Source organism: Diuraphis noxia, unplaced genomic scaffold, assembly GCF_037042655.1.
Source record: "Diuraphis noxia isolate RWA-SAM2 unplaced genomic scaffold, SU_Dnox_SAM2 contig0001, whole genome shotgun sequence".
In the NCBI taxonomy this organism is placed as follows: domain Eukaryota; kingdom Metazoa; phylum Arthropoda; class Insecta; order Hemiptera; family Aphididae; genus Diuraphis; species Diuraphis noxia.
Genome location: NW_028301711.1, coordinates 34,908,526 through 34,929,773, shown reverse-complemented (window position 1 = coordinate 34,929,773; position 21,248 = coordinate 34,908,526). Strand labels below are relative to the sequence as shown.

Genomic DNA, 21,248 nt, shown 5'->3' with positions numbered 1-21,248 from the left:
TATAAGGCATTAAACATTCGATTTATTAGCGTACAATTGTTAACATCATTTAAGGATAGTTTTCAATTTCTAAAATTAATTGAAGTCTAAATGAAAACATTTTTTTTTTTTTTTTATATATAAATAATTTACATAATTAAAGAAGTGTGGTCCTGTATGCTCACTGTGAGTTCGGTTATTTTTATGTTTTTTTAATTATTCTTTAATCTTTTCCAGAGTGGAGGGGATGATATTATTTTGGATAAGTTGGTGTTAACATTTAGTTTTGTCTAGACATTCTAGCAAATGGGAGACGGGACATTCGAGGAATATAATATTTTAAGCACCATTGCACCAAGTTCTCAGAGACTCATTTCGCAATCTGAGCTCGTATTCCTTACATATTAAATGAGAATGTGTTATGTCATTATGACGTGTCACGTGTACCTAACTTAAGTCTATCTCTAGTAAGTTTAATACGTACAATATGTCAATATGTATATTGTAGGTATAAACTACCTGATGGTGGTAGATTCCTCGTGGCTCATGTGTAAGCTTAATTAGTGGGTGTGGCCATATTTTAGTAGATGGTTTAAAATGCAATATGCTTATTAGATATACCTACTTTTATTTTTTAGATTTTCTAATGATTAGGTAACTTTTAAATAAATCTATAACAATATTTATTTTCGAATTGTTATAATGTTCTTTGATTTGTATACCACTGTAATTCATCGATATGAAGAAAAATTATACTAATATTTCGTAATTTGTTAATTCTCGGTATTTAAAAGTTATTTCTAGTAATTTGAAAACAAACACGATACACTAGTTTTACAAAAAAATTAATTTAATTATTTTTATTTGTTTTCTCAGATACTTTGAAAAGTGTCAAGAATATTTTACTTTTTATCCCCATAATAAAGTACAAAACTACTTACTGGATCCAATATGTTAACAATTACTACCTACTCATTATACTCCCTATAAAGTTGCTTGCACTAAAAGAAGATGACAGATTTCATTGTGAATTGTGATATGAATATATTTGCTACTCCAAACAGAATCCAAAATGGTTGTTGCCATTTAAAAATCCCAACTCAATTCTCTTCTCATAATATATACCTATAGTAAATGGGTCAGTGATTTTGATGATTGTTCTTAAATAGGTATGTTCTTTATATGTTCCTTATAATATGTAAATAATATCAGTACCCAAAATTCCAATCTACTTGAACACACTGTATAGCTATAATATGTTGTATAATTTAGAAAATAATATTAATATTCAATACAACATGGTAATATATCTAATCATAATTAATTATCCAAAAATTGGACAAGCAAGTAACAATCTGGTGCTTTTTCTTTTGAAGCAAAAAAAAAAAAAAAATAACTGTACACATTATTTTATGGATCTAGATCATTCAAAAATTATTTTATAGATTTTAATGCTGGTAAGTCATGTGGAATAGTTGCATTATTTGTTGAAAGTGTTGGCATGTCATCAATTCCAGAATATCGATCATCGTTGTCCAATGGTAAATCTAATAATGCTTGTACCTTCATCACTTCTGCCATCATTTTTTTCTAAAATTATTTTAAATAGATTAAATCAATAAATGTATTATAGTTTATGAATTATTAAAACAAATTATTCTGTGTTTAATTAATGTGTTTACAAATTACCTATTACAAAAATGTATAATAAATAATATTTAATGATATTCAGCTTCAACATAAAATAATACACTTTAGACTGAGCAAATAGTATTCTATGTATACAGAGTAAAATCTAGACAGTAGACAACTATGGAGAATTAAAAAATGTACACTAATGAGAAAACCTCTACATAATGGAAATTTGAGAAAAATTACTAAATATCCACTTTAGGGAGACACTATATATAGAGAATTGGTTATACATTTATATATACAATATACATATATTGAAGTTGGTACATATTAATTGATTATTTATTATATACACAACATGTATGTATTTAAAAGTGGGTATAAAAATGTTATTAAAAATATATAATGTTTTATGTTTATGTACAATTAAAAATATCTGTAATATTTTTTTTTGTGTTATTTTTTCTGCTCTTTTCGTGATATCTTCATGTATTGTGTCCATTCATGAAAGGTAATTCTTAATTTTGGTATCAGTTTTTAGTGTCCACGTCCACTATTTAGAGGATCCACTATTAAGAGGTTATAACTCCTATTATGTATACCTATACATTTTTGCCTGGGAATTAAAATGTGTCCACTATTGAAAGGTATCCATTAAGAGGTTTCACTGTAATAGCAAAAGTATTGGTTATTAACAGAAACAAATTTCTGTCAATTATTGAATAATATTTACAACATTGTTACTTGATATTATGTAATTTAAAACATAATACAAACAAACTTTTTCTTCTTCTTGATTTAAGAGTTTAAAAATGATGATACTCTCAACACAGTGGTTCCCAATTAGCATTATCCACGAAACTCTAGCTAAAACTTAAATTGGACATAGAATGGGGATCCTTTATTTGTGATCACTTACTTTTCAATTTTATTTTATTATAAAAATGAAAAAAAATTATATTTGTTGACCTTTTTAGTCATAATCGAGTTCAATAGTGATTGCGCAAAATACCCGGAATTTTAAATCAATACGTGTTTATTAACCCCTAGGGGTCCGCTGACCACCAATTGGGAATCACCGTCTTAACAGCTTTAAATCCATAAATTAGTACTGAATCCTAAAATGATCTAACTACTTAGAACTTTATAATCAATTTTAAATTAATAGGAGCATAATGTTATACCTATTTAACCCTAACTTAACCTTCTGAAGGGTGTACAATAAGGTCAATAACATTTTTATTACATATATAATAATAGTCAATAGGTACCATGGAAAAATTGATTTTTTCCTATTTTATACCTTTAAAAGTCTTTATATAGGTAATATTATAATGATAATATTTTACCTTTCAATATGTAAAATAAAAATATTAAATTCCATACTTAGGTAATTGTTTACTTATATATACAATATCATTGTTGAAATATTAAATTATAATTTAGTTGTTACTCTGTAGATTGTATACAATTAGTAGTATTATCATACTGTATTTTAGCTATATAGTTATACATTTATAGAAAAATTGAAAATACAGAGATGACATATTTTCAATATTGTGTGTGTGTGTGTGTGTGTGTGTGTGACAGTTAGTAATATTACTATATTAGCTATAGTATGATTATGTAGGTACACAATTCTTGTCTTTACGGCAGTCGAGATATTATGCGACCCGTTGCCGATGAATCGCGGAAAAAATGCCCACGAAAAAAAAATCCACGGAAAAAAAGCCCATGGAAAAAAACCCATACAAAAGAAATTACCAAGGAAAAAAAGCCCTCTGAAAAAATTAAAATTAAAAATAAATGTTAATATATCTATATTTAATATAATTATTATATAATATTTTTTTATTTTTAATCTAGTTTATGCAAGTTTATATAAATTGAAAACTTTGCTTAAACCAGTCAAAATATTAGTTAGGTAATAAAATTGAAATTTACTGACAAATGACAGGTATTTGTATCCATCCAAATAGGTACTAACTAAATAATATGACATGTAGTATTCCATTAGTATACACTTGGTTGTTGGTTGTAATTGTTGTACCTACACAATTATACTATTACAATTATTATTTTTGCGACTATTGCGATTATTATTATGAATTATGATTATGTTTTATTATCTGTAATATTGTGATGATATCATCACTTATGATATTTGTTAATTATTATATTTATAGTTTGAATTATGTACTGTTTTATCACAAAATGAAATAACTATGTGATTATTGTATTATGATAGGTATTTCGTATTTGAGTTAATCAATAAAATGATATAAATCACACTTTTATTTTCGTGAGTTTTTTTAATTTTTGGGTTTTTTCTCGTTGGATTTTTTTGGGGGTTTTTTTCCGTGGTCATTTTTTCCGCTTACCGTTGCCGATATATACGTTCATGTGTGCGTATACCTAATATATAAATATTATTATTATTATTATTCACTGAATTAAATTTTGTTTATTAATTTAACTTAAAACTGGTCTGGATTACTTTGTAAATCTATTCCTTTTAACAACTATATAATTGATAGATTATATCTAGTTACCTGGTTATACTATATGTCTATATATTCGGTATACATACATATACTTAAATAGTTTATTGCCTAAGCCCTAGGTATAGGTACAGATTAAATATATACTATCTTTAATTATATTTTTTGAATGTCTCTTTGGCCTTTTATTTATAAATTGTATACTAATGAATAATTTAAAATTTAAAATCAATAATCAATATAAATAAATAAAAGTAAAATCTTTCATCTGTGAAATATCATGATAATTTGTTGCACCATTTTCTTAAGAAATGTCAATATAGGCGGTTAGTAGATAAAATAGCTGTATGTTTATATAATATTTTCCTATTTAATCTCATTCTATGAAAAAAAATATTTCCAACAATTTTTTTTTTTATCGAAAAAATAACAATTATTATTACCTTACCTATTATAATTCATAAGCAAGCACAACTCCACAACCTACCTCATCAAGCTTTCCAATATTGTGTTTTATATGTTTACGAAAAACATTTTTCAATGCTTTATCTGTTGACAAGTCAAGTCTAACTACTTCGTTTGTCATTTCTTCAAGAAATCGTTGATATGATGATTCATCCATTGTATTTTGTAAAAACTTACTAAAACAAAACAATGAAAAATTATTTTAATATTAGATAATAGCTATTCATGAATATGAATGATTGAAAAATTTACCAATTTACTTAATTTACCGAAAATTTATTACCAGTAAATTCTACATCCCTACACACTTTTTAGTGAGAGTTTTAGCTGTGTAGTGCAATGTATTTATCCATGGGGCTTCCGGTACTATATGGGTTATTACTTATAACTTAAACTGTAATACAGGGTTAAATAAAATATAACTTTTTCCTCACTCTTTTTTTTTTTTCGTATCTTTGGGATGTTCTAATTGTAATGAATGTTGCTGACTGCATAATATCTTAGGTGTGTTTTCCGCAAGGTGGGAGTGGCGGGTTTCAGGAGAATAGTATCTTCGATTGCTATTTTCTGCTAATCCAAAACCGAAATCGTCATCGTTATATGCACATTCATAATTTAAGTTCTGTAATCATGAATGATGAGTTAAAATATAACTAATATCTGTGGTGCATTAGGTACTATCGTTAGTAGTAGTTATGTTTTTTAATTTTAACTACGTTCTGTGGTACTATGCTTATATTATAATATTTAAGAAGGTGACATAATAACAACATCGTTACAACAACACTGCTAGAATAAGGTACATAGGTATATTATATTTAGGTACCTATATATTAATGGTTTAAAATGTAATTAACACCGAATTGGTTTTTACTATGGTCTCCCATAAGCTTAGCAATTAGCATACCAACTGATGTCCAGATTTTATTTTAGGTTTCTGCCCTAAACGGGCTAAACGGATAAACAAATTTGTAATATTACAGTACCCTATTTAATATTTTAATATACACAATAAAAATAACGTTTTCATTTTCTTAAAACTTCGAGGGATTTTGACCTTCAGCCCCTTCAGGCCTTGGGCTACAGCTTATTTGCGCCCTGAGGGATGTGGACAGACGGTAAATTAAAGTCGGGCGTTAGATTTTGAATATCGAAAAAAGCACCTTCGACTTCGTTCGACGGTAAAAATGGTAATCCAAAGAACATTGTTAACCATTTGGCTATATCGGAAGACTGATCGTTATATTACTTTTTTGGATCTGGAATAGAATTTATCTTCTGATACCAAGATTGACCTAAGTAAAATTTACAGGATTTTATGGTACTATTATTGTTAAATACGTTTCATTACATTACATTTTTTTTGTTATCGTTAATTTTGGCTCAAGCACCTGGACAATTTTCGTAAAAATATGAAAATCGAAAATCAAAATGTCTTGGTACTCATTATTATACAATTTTGTATCTTTTAGCGAAAAAAGTACATGATACTGATATAAAATGTATCATAATACCACGGGCGTCCCCAGAAATTTTACTATGGAGGGGCAAAATTAGTTTAAAAAATAAATGAAGATTTTTTTATACATCTTATGCTTATATTTTAAAAGTATAATCTTATTTTTTATAATCTTTATTAATATAAAATTGGAAGGTTAAATATAATGCTTTGGAGAACAAATTAAAAATTCTAGGGGGGGAAGTGCCCCGTCTTGTTCCCTCCTGGGGGCGCCTATGCATAATACATATAATATCAATATGCTATTGATACTTTAAAGTTATGTTTCATGATATAAGATACAATAATCAATCGAATCATTAATACCGCTCAACCCTAGCTATAATGTCTAGGTCAGAGGTCCCCAAACTGTGCGCCACAGCACCCTGGTGCGCCGCGGTGTGTTGTCAGGGGAACCGCGGCTGTGCCTCGCTGTCGACTATATCAGCGTTTCCAACCTTTTTGCAATGGCGACCCATACATTTAATCTTTATTAGGTACGCGACCCCCCCCCCCCTTAAAAAAAAGTATGCCTTAAATAAATAAGATTTTTACTATAATCCATTTTATCATTGATTTTTTTTATAAAATACAATACATACGAATACAATATACTGAATAATAATAACTTAATTAATAAATAAATAAAATAAATAATAAAAAAATACAAAAAATTAGTATGATAGAAAATTTAGTGTGAATATCGACTAGTCACTAGTCATTAGCACATTTACCGATAAGATAAAAAAAATTCCATAATCATAATAACTTTACGTCATTTATTCTACAATACTAGTTATTTTATACTATTTATCAATTTACGACTAAAATAACTGTAATCGTAACCACGAGTCGCGACCCATCAAAAAAATTTCGCGACCCAATAATGGGTCGCGACCCATGGTTTGGGAAACGCTGGACTATATTATCTGGTCTAAAAATAAACAACGATATTTTACGATGAAAAAAAGGTCGTAAATTTTATTAAGGGCGCCATGAGAAAACTTCAGTTATAAAAGGGCGCCACGAGTATGAAAAGTTTAGGAACCTCTGGTCTAGGTATATAATATAATAAAGAATTCCTAGATGTTTAATAATATGAAATATGTATACTTACTCCATTTATGGATTTCTTTTTACTTGATAGTGGACGAGATAATTTATTATTATCATATTTTTGTTGTTTTGATTTTTTTGCTGTAGAACTAATTGTTGAATTACAATAATGTGGTAGAACTCTGTAAATAATTTTTAGTATAAGAACTAAGAACATTGAATAATTTTAGGTACCTAGTTAAAGAACAAAAACTACAAAAGAAATCTTTCTGTTATAGGTATAGCATAGAATTTGAGTGTACTTCGTCATTTGAGTAGGTAGGTATAATTAATAATAGATACTCGTTATAGATATGTTAAAATTTAAATTCGATGATATCATTGCTTAGTTTGGCACTGTGGTGCTGAGTTCAGTAAAAAAAATGTGGATCGATTCTAACTAAAGCCCTAACCTAAAATTATCTAAACTATCGTCTATCAATATTGTTACAAAAATCGTTTAGATAAACAGCCAAACAGCCTATTATAATATGCTGATAAATTAATAACAATAATAACTGTACAAATGCGTTATGTACTTATAAGTATTAATATTATTCTAGATAATTATTTTTACCTACTCATTCAGCACCCACCCAAATTTTTAGGTGGTTCAATGCAGTGGTGTATTTTACTTAGTTGTATGTATGGAAGGGGGAGACACTTAATTACTATACACAAAATAGCCAGCATATGGACAACAGTTTGGTAATTTTGGTTAATTCACCCTAAATTACTAAAATTAACAACCCCGCGGGCAGGTTTGATGACTTATGCGGAACATGGGGTTTAATTCCCCCTCCCTATTGACCATTTATTTTTTATTATTTTGCAATCAATCCGTATTATATTTTTTAATGATGTGAAAATTCATTGTTATATCGTATAATTTTTATTTACAATTAGCTATAATATATTATTAAATATATTATATTTGTTGCACCTGAAAAAAAAATATTGATAGAAATAATATAACTATATTAAAAACAAAATTAAATGTCATAACTAGAGTTGTATACCCCTTACATATTTTCCTAAAAATGATCCATAACTCTCCTCCCACCATTGAAAATTCCTGAGAAACTTCAGGTTGGGTGGCTGAACGCAAATTTTCTAATTGGGTCTGACTGTCAGCGATAGAAAAAAATAATGGCGCTGATTTGCTCTTAAGTATTAATTCGTATTCATTGATTTAACATACAAAATAAAAAATGTATTTTAAATTATATTGATTTCCAAAAATTGTTTTTATAATTAAATTTAATTCAGAAATTTGATCATTATACTTTATTATAAGCATTTAAATATAAAATATATAACCTCAATTTTAGTTTCTAAAAAATAGTTACAGTCTTAAAAACATTGATTATAGATTGTATTATTTATTTTTGTTATTCATATCCATTCGAGTATGAAAAGTGCATCACCTTGAAAATTTACTTGATACATCTACTGACTACCGATGCTGTTAGATAAAATAATATGATGGAGTTACCTATTATAATGTCAACTTAATTTCTTAAGATCTTTTTCTTTTTATGATTTCTTAGTTTGAGTAAAATCACATTATGTTAAAAAAAATTACAGAGGATAATAATTTTGTGGATTTTACATATTATCGGTTTTATATTTTATTATTATTTGAGTTTAAAAATAAAAATAAAATTTGTAAATTGAAATAGATATTTCATTGTTTTGAGACACTATTTAGGTAAATCAATATCCCATATTATGCTCAAAAATATTATTGGCTTTAATTTTTGTAATTGGCGATTTTACTCAAGATTACAAAAATGATTTTAAGCAAATGCGCATTTTGTCTATATTATTTTTATTCGATAGTCAGAAAGAAAAAATATCTCAACGCACTGCCATCCTTTAAAATATTATTTAGTAATAGAATAGTGGAGTAATAATATTTAAAAAAAATTTAATTTTAATTAAATAGTAATACAAAAATAATAGATCTGACATCTGTAATCTGTCTTTAATAACCTACAAGGTTACAACGTATTTGTGTAATGTCTAATACCTATAGTTACCTACTAAAAACTAAAATACTCAATGTTCTACAGTGTATATTATAGTCCAGGGGTCTCCAAACTTTTTTATTCAAGGACTATATAAAATAATAAATTGGTATCAAAATTTTTTAGTGGGCCAAAAGTACATAAATACATATAATTTTTATTTTATAGAAATATATACATGATATTTATAAATAGTTCTTATAATATACTTATATAATATACAAATATATAATTATCATACAAGTGATAATTGACATGTACGTCAATTACGAATTTTGGATATAACACATATTTTAAAATAATCTACTGTTCTCTGGGGAGCCGGTGAAAACTTGTTCATTTGGCCGGCGGTCCGTAGTTTGAAGATCCCTGCCATAGTCCATATACCTATTATATCAAGGCCACAATTTGTGGTGGAGTGCCCCCCCCTCGAATTTATCAATAGTAGAACAATTTAAATTGAGAATATTGTCTGTAAATTAAAAATTCTATATTAATCATTTTTTTTTTTTTTAAGCAGTAATAACGATGAGCTAATGCCTAGGTAATAAAAAGTTTTTCATTTTAAACATAATATATAATTTGATGTAATGTCCAGTATCGGCATTCGGCCGTATATAAAGGTATTAAAAATATGCTGAACCACCACCATCCCGCTACCGAATTATTTTCTGTTACTCACCCTGTATAGTTGTTATACGGTATACTATACTTAAACTTAATACAATAATACCTATATAGATTAGGTATATAATGATTGGAGATTGGTGATTCTTTAAATAATAATTGTAGTTATAAAAAGTCGAAGTAAAAATTCGTTAACTATAAGTTCCAATTACATTTTTCTCATTTATTTTAATATTTAAAATAGCTTACTGAAAATCACGAATATTGATAGTATTTTTTAATAATTTTTTACTTGGACAAGCTTCTGACCAACAGTTTACTCTAGGTCTTACATCATATATTTTCTTAAAGTGACTTCTCATTGTTAGAAACGTTGTAATATCGTCTTCTGAAAATATAAATTATTAATAATAGGTAAGTGATCGATAAATAAAATTGACAATTTTTAGTGCGGTACCTAAATGCAAGGATAATTTTCTTAAATGCTTACTATTATACTAAATGCGATAAATACGGCCAATAGCCTTATATGACCGGATGTTGATAATCATCTTTATTTATTAGTTTATTACTAATAACAATGTTCGTGATCATTAATTATAATTCGATTGGCTTGTTAGTAATTTATATATAATTTGTCTTTAGTCCGAGTGTTATACTATGATAATATTATTAACTTATAACTTTATAAGCCTACGCTAAAATATTCGATGTTTCTGTGTTAATTTTCACTTTTTATTTTAATTTTTTTTCTTCGTGAAAATCATGTAGGTACAGCTTACTATCATAGTAAAAGAAATAGACTATTTTTATATAAATAATAGGCCACAGCATTACCGACTTATTAAGATGCTTCAATATTTTATAGACAACTAGTAAAATATTTACGAATTAGAACAAAAAATTAATTCAAATACCTATAACTCTATTATATGTATACATATAATATACAGAAGAACAGTTTAAAATAATGGTAGGTAATAATATCAAATAATTTTTATTTTAATTGGTTGCTATTAGAAATTTAGAAAAAATATTGCTACATCAGTCTCCTAACAAAATAGGGGCAATATTATGCCATCCGCCGGTCATTAAAAAAACTAAAATGTTTAGGAACCACTGACACAGACATGCACTATAATTTTATAGTTAGCAGTATGCACTCTGCAGAGTACAAACACTACAAACTACGTAGGTACTGCTGGGACATGTTGTAGCCTGACGTTACATGCATGGTCTTGTCATTTATGCGCAATACATTTTATTTAATAAAATGCTCATAGTTCTTTAAGTTATTCTTTGTTATTCCTATTTCTTATTGTTTTTTTATTGTAAAACAGATTGAATATTTAATAAAAGAATAAAAAAAAAAAAGTTCTTTAAGTTGTTTTATCATTTTATACTTTAATACAATCGTACAGTTGTATAGAAAAGTTTATAAGACGAGACATATTTATCTCGTTATAATGTATAACATGTCTACAGAAGTATATATACTATATAAATATAGTATACAAATTATAGTATTATAAATTAAAATAATATAATAATATAAATAATATACATTTAATATACTACCTTCTCCATTTTTTTTTTTAAACATATAGTTAAAATCTACAGAAGTTTATATACAATAAATATAGGTTCCTATGGTACCTACTACACGCTTACACCTACCAACCTAATTATTATTGTCTATCAGCAATATAATTGTGAGATCAATGATCATATTTTATAACTTATTAATGAATATTTACCTATATATCACGTGTGTCGTATGTTGTAATAAGTTTTTATAATACATAATTTAGTTTTTTCACAATTCACATAAAATATATAGCGAGGTATACCAACCTATAATAAGACTATGCTTTAGTGTTTAGATTTAAGAGTAATACATAGACCTTATATAAGGTATAAGGTATATTAGTATAAGGTCTATGGAGTAATACGCGTTATTAACAGCTAGGGAAACTAAAATACTATCAACTGTCTTACTATAATTCCTTATAGTCGTTTTTAATATTTTCCTTCTTATAGGTTGAGTTAATTTATATTTTTGATATAATAAAGTTATACAATCTATATAGTTATTTACATAAGAAAATAAATACACAATAATTTATTATTTTAAATTTTAATCAATTAATTTAAATACGATTTTTTAAATATATATTTAATTAATTTAATAACTTAAATCACTATAGGTATAAATAATAACTCAATAATTGTTAAAGAATAACAACATAAACATTACTATCTGATGTGAATGTTAAATTTATGGAAAATTAAGGTAGGTATAGTGTATTTCCATAGGTGTTGTATGTTGTTTGTTGATAAATGATGATAAATTATATAGGCAGTGAAATATGTATAGTTAGGTTATTTATAATACATTAATACGCACCTGGAATCTTCATTTTTACTGCTGACATAAAGAAATTCTTTTTTAATAGAACGGTCTTTTAAAATTGTATAACAATTATGAAAGTCTACAAAGAGTTCCCTTGTACATCGTATAACATAATCCAAAGTATTGTTTGTATGTATAAATTTCTGATTGTGTTGCTATGGCAATATTTTCTTCGTTGAACTATAATATAACAAAAAATGTCAAATAGTCAGTAATTACTAATAAAGTAATAACTAATAAATTATGAACTATTATAACTTATGATACTTATAATTTTTGAAAATCTACCAGCCACAATTTATGCACGTTAACAATGTATTGTATAGTATTGGATGATGACGTGAATACGTTATTGATTGCAGATTTGTGACTATAGTGCTTATTGTTCGTTATAATACAAAACTTTGTGTGGCTTGTGATGCTTTTTAATTAGTTTGATTGGGTTTGTAGGTTGTGAGAATATAATTTTATTTGCAGTACCTACCTACTATAAAAGTATGAAATGCATCCGATAAAAATTTCACGATAAAGTTAAGCAGTTTTACGTGCTCTAAACAATGGATAACTATGATGCCATCCAAGGTTTTCTTTTATTTGCCGATGTATACAATACGAAAAGTGTATAGGTAGTCAACAACATGTAGGTAACAACAACAAAAATATGTTTAGTGAGGGTAAAAAATACCCTAGTTATAGCAGCTCCTGCAGTCTAATAGTTATTTAAATGAAACTAAAGGTTGACAGACGACTATTTTTTGAAGAAAAAGTTTGATAAAGGTAGGTACTATTATAGTAATCCGTGAGGGGGAAAAGTGATTTTCACCCCCCAACCTTCTATTATAAGTTTAAATTCAATTAATTATTGCTTTTTTGCTATGACTTGTAAGGTTTTTGATCTTTATAATATTAAACTTATACTACTAACCTATCAACATTATGAAAATCATATATATATATACGCATATCATCTGGTACGAATTTTAAGTTCTAGGATACAATTATTATTATTATTATCAGTTTATAGGAAATCCAATATATTATTTTAATTTCAATGTTTCAGTTTTGATTTTTAATTTAGTTTAAAAAATAATAGCAGAATTCAAAGCTATTTTTTTTTTGTTATCTAACCATTCAACGTTACTTCCATTACCTACTTACTTTTTTTTTTACAAAAGTAGGTACTTGTAAGTTATTAATCTATAGAAAATCTATATTTAATTTATTATATTCTATAAGTTATTAGAAAAAATAATTACATACCTAGTCATTTATTATTATTTTCTATTTATTTTACTTAAGTTAGTATATCCTTATATGCTATATTATACTATATACATTTACCCATTAATTTAATATAATTATAATAATTTTATATTTTAATATTATGTACTAAGTAGGTATTACCTATAAGTATAATAGTAATAGCTATACAATACAATTCAAATTATAAATTATACAGTAGTATATATTATAAAGTACTAAAGTAGGTAGTGTGTTTATTTATAATTTGTCTAAACCAGGGACATACTAACTATTTATTATTTATCTTATAAAAAATTATGAATTTATAAAGAAACATTTTTAAAATATCCATGATTTTAAACTAAAATACACATCAAAATATAAAATACTGAGGAAGTGGATCTGCAGTCTGCTGTCACATGTGAGTAGTATTATACTAGGTGTCAAGTGTACAGTGTACCTCGGCATTGAATACTTTAAATGATTTGATTTTAATTCAATCATAAATCATTGAGAACAAAATATAACTCTCAGCGGAGACAATTTGTCAGCCTATATCTCGAAGGTTATTTTATTATATTATTTCATATTTGTATTACTATAAGTACTAAGTAGGTACCCATTAAAGTGATTTATTTTTCTATAAATATAACCTATGCATGATAGGTTGGAAGATTTTTTAAACAAATCGCGTACCTACCTTTATCATATCATTATAATTTAATTACGACATAATTGAGGTATAATAAAAATTAAAAGTGTATAAATAGCTTTAAATTAATCTAAATATTTTGAAAATATTGAATAATAATATGATAATAATAATACTGAATAATAATATTTAATATAATATATATATATATACATATTACATATATACTAAACTATATAGTTATACGCACTTGTTCGGAACATAAATACACTTTATACATGCAAATAATAAAGACCTAAAAACCTTCGTTCAATCGATTGCCCTATTTGTATTTTACACCGATGACCGATGTATGCGGGTTTATATAGTTTATACATTATAATATTAGGAGTTCCTAGATAATTTTATTGCGTTTGCAATTTAGATTTTGTTTCAACAACATTGGGTATCAAATTACACAAAAGTTTCAATGAATATCTATTGGTTATTAGACATAAGTTATAATTTGCTATCTGAAACGAATTATTCGGTTAGGTTTTAAGTGCAGGTAATATGGTAAGTTTTTTGGGTTTCGGTACGAACAATTAGGTAGTTCTGGTGGCAGAAAAATTATTTTGTTATGTGGAGGGGAGGATATGACTTATTTTTTAATCTTCGATTATTAGGTTTTCATATCTTAAATATTGTAGCAAAGGCCATGCGAGATCTAACCCCCTCATCCCTTCGCTTCACCGAAGGTGTAGTTTCTAAAATGAATTTACGTGATTGCTGATCACACATTTTTATATTACTTACTAGCATACCAAAATATATTTGTTGTTAATTTTTTCTTTGAATGTTTTTTTTTTATCTCTAATAGGTACCTTTAAAAAAAAATATATATAACCATGCCAATAGTCCATTATCATCACAATATTGTAGGAATACGTACTATAATTAATAACTATACTGTAGAATGCTAGAAAAATATTACTTTATTACTGTAATAACTATAATAAGTACTTCTTTTACTTTAAATATTGTATCCAAGTCTGGAAAGAGAAGGGGCTCAAGGGTTGTGACGACCTCTCACTCGTTAAACCACATTTACAGTCAGCACATTGTCAAGTATTAAAAAAAAAAATATTAAATAAAGTAGTCCGCGGTAGAAAAGTATTTTCTATTTTAAGCACATCAGTACCTTCATGTAATGAATTTTTTCGTGTCCCGCCACTATTAATATTTTAATGGACTTCGTTCAACACATTTATTGTTTTCTATACATAAATAAACTAAATAAACGTATTTCCTGGGATCCGGATAGCAAACAGTCGCCAGTTGGCGTTGGCAGGTTATCTCCAGAACAATACTAGTTTAACTCTCATATTCTTAAGCGATTTTTCGGAATTTTTTTTTAATGCGAACTACTGCATGCCAAAAAATAAAAATAAATTGCACAAATAGCATTTAATCTCTTAAAGGGGTCTGTCCAAATTCCATAATGCATGCCACCTCATAGAGGAGTCTATCTGAATTGCATGCCGTCCAGTGTTTACCCACAAGTTTAATAAATCATGCACTTATGTGCAGAAAATAAACTTTATTTTTGACTTATCTAATTTAAAAAAAAAAAAAAACATATGAATAGAAAATGATGGGTTTCTAGATTGAAACATTTTTATTTCCAAGTAAACATTTTACCAAATTGGAGAATGTGACAATGTGAATATTAAATAAAACGTTTTCAGGAGTTTATGGTACCTATAATCAAATGCATTTTACATTTTTACACGGCATTTCAAATAAATTATAATATTATTAAATTAGGTGGAGTTTTTTTTGGAAATATACAATATTGAATAAAGTATGAGTATAATAAAATAATATAGATGATAGTTCAATAGTTTATAATAATAAAATATTTCAATATCTATGGCAAATATAGAATAATAATTAATAGTCGCAAAATATATGTTGTATGTACCTAGGTAACGATTATCGATTGTAAGACAGTCGTCTAAAATATTTGGATTTAAAAAGGCAGTCCAAAAAATAATTTTAAAAATATTATGATTTTTATTTTATTTTGAAAATGTGTAAGTACCTACAGTGGCGTATCCAGGATTCATTTAACGGAGGTGTTTTTAAATTTAATAGACATTTGGAAGGCGGAGGACTCCGCCCCCCACACCCCCTGTATAATATAAACAAGTACCATATATTGATGTAAATTATTATATTAATGGAAATAATTATAATAAGTATGTTGTATATGTACAATTTACAAGTCATATTAAATTTTTATATCATAAATCACAAAAATAAATGATTATAATAATATGGTACATAATATGCTGAAATTCAAAACACAGATAAAGTACATACTTTCGTCTTTCATAGAAATTCGGTCTAATAAGTAAATTCAGAATTTGGTGAAAATATAAAAACATATGGATGATGGGGGGTGTTCTAACACCCATATCACCCCCCCCCCCCCCTAAATACGCCCCTGAGTACCTACATAAATCTAATGATTAAAGTGTTCTTCGTATGTTCTGCCCTAAGTGAAAACGACATCCTTTTCCTATGGCATTTAAAAAAAAAACATCTAGTAGTGCAGAACGAATAGCTAATTCAAAGACAGCATAAATTATTTTTGCGATAAATTTAAGTTCAAATCGTTCATTTTTATAAATAAATTAGTCAAAGTATTTTCATAAATTTCATCTTATTTTCCCGTTAGTCAAAAAAATAAATAAAAATAAATAGTGATGTATAGTTATGATTTTTAACACCGTGAATCGAAGTCACAAGAACTTAAAAATTTTACAATATAGATTTACAATTTTTGGTATCTGTATTAAAACCGTAATGTGATACATCTTATGCGTACAGAACTTTATTACTTTTTTAAGATTATAAATTTATTATATAACTAAAAAAAATTGATTATATTTTAGATTAATAAAGGCTAAAGTTATTAATTTGTTTAAAATATATATTGATAATATTATATCAACTCAATGGTATATTGAGGTCTATATAAATTAACTTAATACAGCCATTGGTCAAATGTATAAGACGTTATCTAAATTGCATTATTATATATGTAGATATATTTACATATATTGAATAACTATAAACTATTTAATAAATAGTTTTTAATCATACATATTTTTTACAATACTAATATAAGTACCATAGGCGTGCGCACGAGGGGGGTGATGATGGGCAGCTGCCCCTCCTGCGGGCTACTTTTTTTCTCCCAAATATAGTTTAAAAAAAAATATTATAAAATAATTTTATATTACACATTCAATGAATAATATATTGTAAATATTAAGTATACGGTGCACGATAATTTTATGTTGTCAAAGGTCCAACTTTGTTCAAGCCACAAGCGATACCGCGTTGATAATGTATGTTAATAGATACGCGGCAAAACTACTAATAACCAAAATAATATTCAATCATATATTATAATACTACTGTATATAATATATTCATTCTGCCCCCCTCCCTGTCAGCAAGGTCTGCGCACTCCTATGATAGGTACCAATATTTTAACGTTTATATATGAAATACTTGATTAAACACAATTGTTTTGTGTGAAATAGTTTGAACAGGTGTATATTGTAGCTCAGTAGCTGCAGCTAGTGTAATATGTAGGGCGTAGGTACTATTTATTAGCTAACATGATGTTTAAGATCTACAGACACATTGTTGATATGTTCTGAATTTTGATACTCATACAAAGGTTGTATTTGTATAATTTATGTTTTTGCCCTTGGGTCTTTATATTTTAGCCATCCTACAATTTTTTTTTAAATGTATGGTTGGTGCAGTATAACTGTTTTGTTATAAATAATGTTAGTTAACGGAAAATTTAAAATACTATCTATTCTACCCACACTAATATAATATTGATCAATTTTAAGTTATATCATACAGTCATATGTCTGTGTGTTTTTATCAAATTTATAATCTTAATAATATTTTACGAAATATAATGTAACTTATCTATAACCTATATGTCTTATACATATATTATATATGTATAAGACATAGGATACATTGGATACATTGAGATACATGTAGATATATAGTTGATTCATTTTTTATAAATTTTTAGCTGAAAACAATTTGCAAATTTTTGTGATTTTTACGTATTTTGTCGAAATTCAAAATTTGAATGCTTATAAAAAAAATTGTGACTATGAATTTCTTTTATTTTTCAACTGCTATTGTAACAATATGTTAAGAGCCTTGTATTAAATTTTCAAGCTTTTCTCTACTCAAAAAATAAATTTTTATCGATATTAATTTTAAAAAAACTAATAATGATCGAAAATTTCATATACCTATGAATAGTTCAACATAAGTCAAAAATTTTGAAAATTTCATGGTGGATAGAATTCACTTATATAAACTTTAGGTGAAAATTTCATGTATCAATGGTCATTTGTTTTAAAGTTACATCAAAAATCAAAATCGATTTTGTCGAAAACTGATTGTGCGTAAAATTTCCCGTTTTTCCCTTAATTTTTAGTTTGTTTATCCGGATTATTTAGAAAAAATATTAACCTTTTGACCCCCAAAGTACCAACTAGATTCACTTTCTGATTGAATAAGGTACTGAAGTCAAAAATCGAAGCACTTTTACTGCCCCAAAACTGTCACAAAAAAAAAATATTCATGGTTTTGACGAATTTTCGTCAATATTTGAACTTCAAATGCTAATCAAAAAAAATTGTGCATATGTGTTTTTATAATTTTTTAATCACTATAATAATAACCTATGAGAAACTTTGTATTAAAATTTAAAGTATTTTGAATGGGCTAAAAAAAATTTATCGACACTTCAAAAAAAAGTTTTCAGTAAAATTGAAAATTTCAGTGGTCTATAAATATCTCAAAAAAAGTCAAAATATTTTGAAAATTAAATCAAGTAAAGGAAATGCCAATCTAAATAACTGGTAAAATTTGCATGTATCTACGACTTATACTTTTTGAATAATAACAAATATTTAAAATCGTATGAGGATAAATCGTTATCGTTATGCTATTTCGTAAAAATTTAAAATTCAAACGCATTTAAAATTTTTCATATAATGATGCTTCGAGTTTTCTCTATAGATATTTGAAGGAAAACTTATGGAATATTTAGTGTTGTATTTTTAATCCTTAGTTATAAACACAAAAAGTTTTATGAATTTTCAACTTCAAAATTACTTGCAAATATTCGCGTTTTCGACAGATTTCGTAAAAATTTGAACTATAAACGCTTATAAAAAAAAAATTGTGACTAACGATTTTTAATTTTTTTTAGCTACAATAAGGAAAACTCATAAGGAACCTTGTATTAAATTTTCAAGTTTTTTTGGTCGTCCAACATTTTTTTACCGACACTTCAAAAAAAAATTCTCAAAAAAATCAAAAATTTCATTGATCTATAAATAACTCAAAAAAAGTCAAACATTTTTGAAAATTAAACTGTATATAGATATCACTAACGTAAACATTTGGTGAAAATTTCAAGTATTTACAATGATTAGTTTTTGAATTACAACCATATAAAAAAATCGATTTGGTTGAAAACTGGTTCTGCGTAAAAATTCCAGTTTTTCTGTCATTTTTTTTTTCTCGATTTTTTTGAAAATGTTTTCTTTTGACCTCTATAATGCATCAAGGATATTCACTTTTACATCGGAAACCACCCCTAAAGTTTGAAATTGAAGCATTATTTCGACTAGTTATGCTGTACAGAGACACACACACAAAAAAAAAAAAAACAACACGTCATTGTAAAATCAATACTTTCATCGCTTCGTTCAGAATCTAAAATTACCTATATACTATACAGATCTGATATAGACGTTAGTGATATATGTTACATATAGATGCAATAATTGCATTGCAATATGTGATTTATAATTTATATTTAAATACATTAATTTTATAAGTAAATCAATACATTTACACATAATACCTAATAATTATAAATTATGTAAGTAAAAGTATTTACCTATATACTGGCTACTTTGTATTCGCATAACGCGTATAAACATTGTACTATAATGTTAGTTGTTGCTATATATATATTATATATGTCTATATACACTTTTGCAGGTTTTGGTAATATAATATCGTCACATTTATAAATTTAGATGACGTGCAGGGCTTTTCATGTTTGTTCAGTGTTACAATTTTACAAACAATATTTTTTGAAACAATGGAAATAATTCAAATATTTAAATGCAACATATTACTAACATATAAGAGCTTTTGGAATTTGATTTGCTGACATTATTAAATGAAAGTTTAACGTGATTTGATTTTTAAAATGTTTAAGTTACCTAGTGAAAATTTTTGTTTAAAAGATTACCTTATAAGTTTTTGAGTAAATTGCAAAAGTAGTTGTGTATACTTAATTTTTATTTCGTTATTTTAAATCTATTTCATGCATTTTTAAATTAGGTAATACAATTGATGCGGTGTTATTATAAAATAAATACAGACAAAGTATTTCTAGTAGGCACTTCTACTTGTCATGAGTGTGGCCTGGTGACCTTTCTCCTTTACGATGCATAATAATAATATAATATATATTAAAAATTGTGTCAATCCCCAAATATATGCGGTATGATTATTAGATGTTCACTAAAAATCGTAAAATCTAGAAATGTGACTATATTAAATTAACTAATTCGAAATATTATATAAAAATATAGTCTAAAATCTTTTGGAACTTACCAGTTTTATTCTTAGTGAAAAAATATCTATAGCTTAGGTACCAAACTTACTGAATACTTAGTAATACATTATGCATCAATATACATGCAGGCTATACAGCCATGTAGATACTAGATAGTAAAAACTAAAAATACACAAAAATGCAACAAACTACAAAGTATTAGGACCCATATTATAGGTAGTTTTATTTTGTTTCATTATAACTTAAAGTTTTCCTGACATTCATCTAAACTTAGGTATATATAATTAAATTTGTTTAACATTTTGTAAATCAGATCACAATATGGTATAAGTAAGTAGTAATAAAGTTTTATGATAAAAATTTATCAGGTCGCAAGAGCCAAGAGGTATGATGGTAGTATAACAAGTACATTACTGC

At 26.4% G+C, this 21,248-nt stretch overlaps 1 protein-coding gene across 5 annotated transcripts; it reads right to left on the bottom strand.

Moving 5' to 3' along the window:
* Nucleotides 1-1,225: 1,225 nt before the first annotated feature.
* On the bottom strand, nt 1,226-17,555 carry LOC107168337 (uncharacterized). Of its 5 annotated transcripts, XR_016189904.1 has the most exons (8): nt 17,316-17,548; nt 12,238-12,423; nt 10,080-10,218; nt 7,196-7,316; nt 5,015-5,202; nt 4,603-4,756; nt 2,039-2,281; nt 1,446-1,569 (listed from the first exon to the last, which is right to left on the bottom strand). XR_016189904.1 is itself a non-coding variant. In XM_089217889.1 (7 exons), exons 2-7 carry the CDS (start codon nt 12,263-12,265, stop codon nt 1,414-1,416), a joined length of 786 nt encoding a protein of 261 aa, XP_089074015.1. In that variant the 5' UTR covers nt 12,266-12,423; nt 17,428-17,555; the 3' UTR covers nt 1,226-1,413. The 5 variants fall into 5 exon arrangements, 4 of the variants coding, with proteins under 4 accessions (XP_089074015.1, XP_015373200.2, XP_089074017.1 ...); XM_089217889.1 differs by lacking the exon at nt 2,039-2,281 and having other exon boundaries at nt 1,226-1,569; nt 17,428-17,555; XM_015517714.2 differs by lacking the exon at nt 2,039-2,281 and having other exon boundaries at nt 1,226-1,569.
* Nucleotides 17,556-21,248: the final 3,693 nt, after the last annotated feature.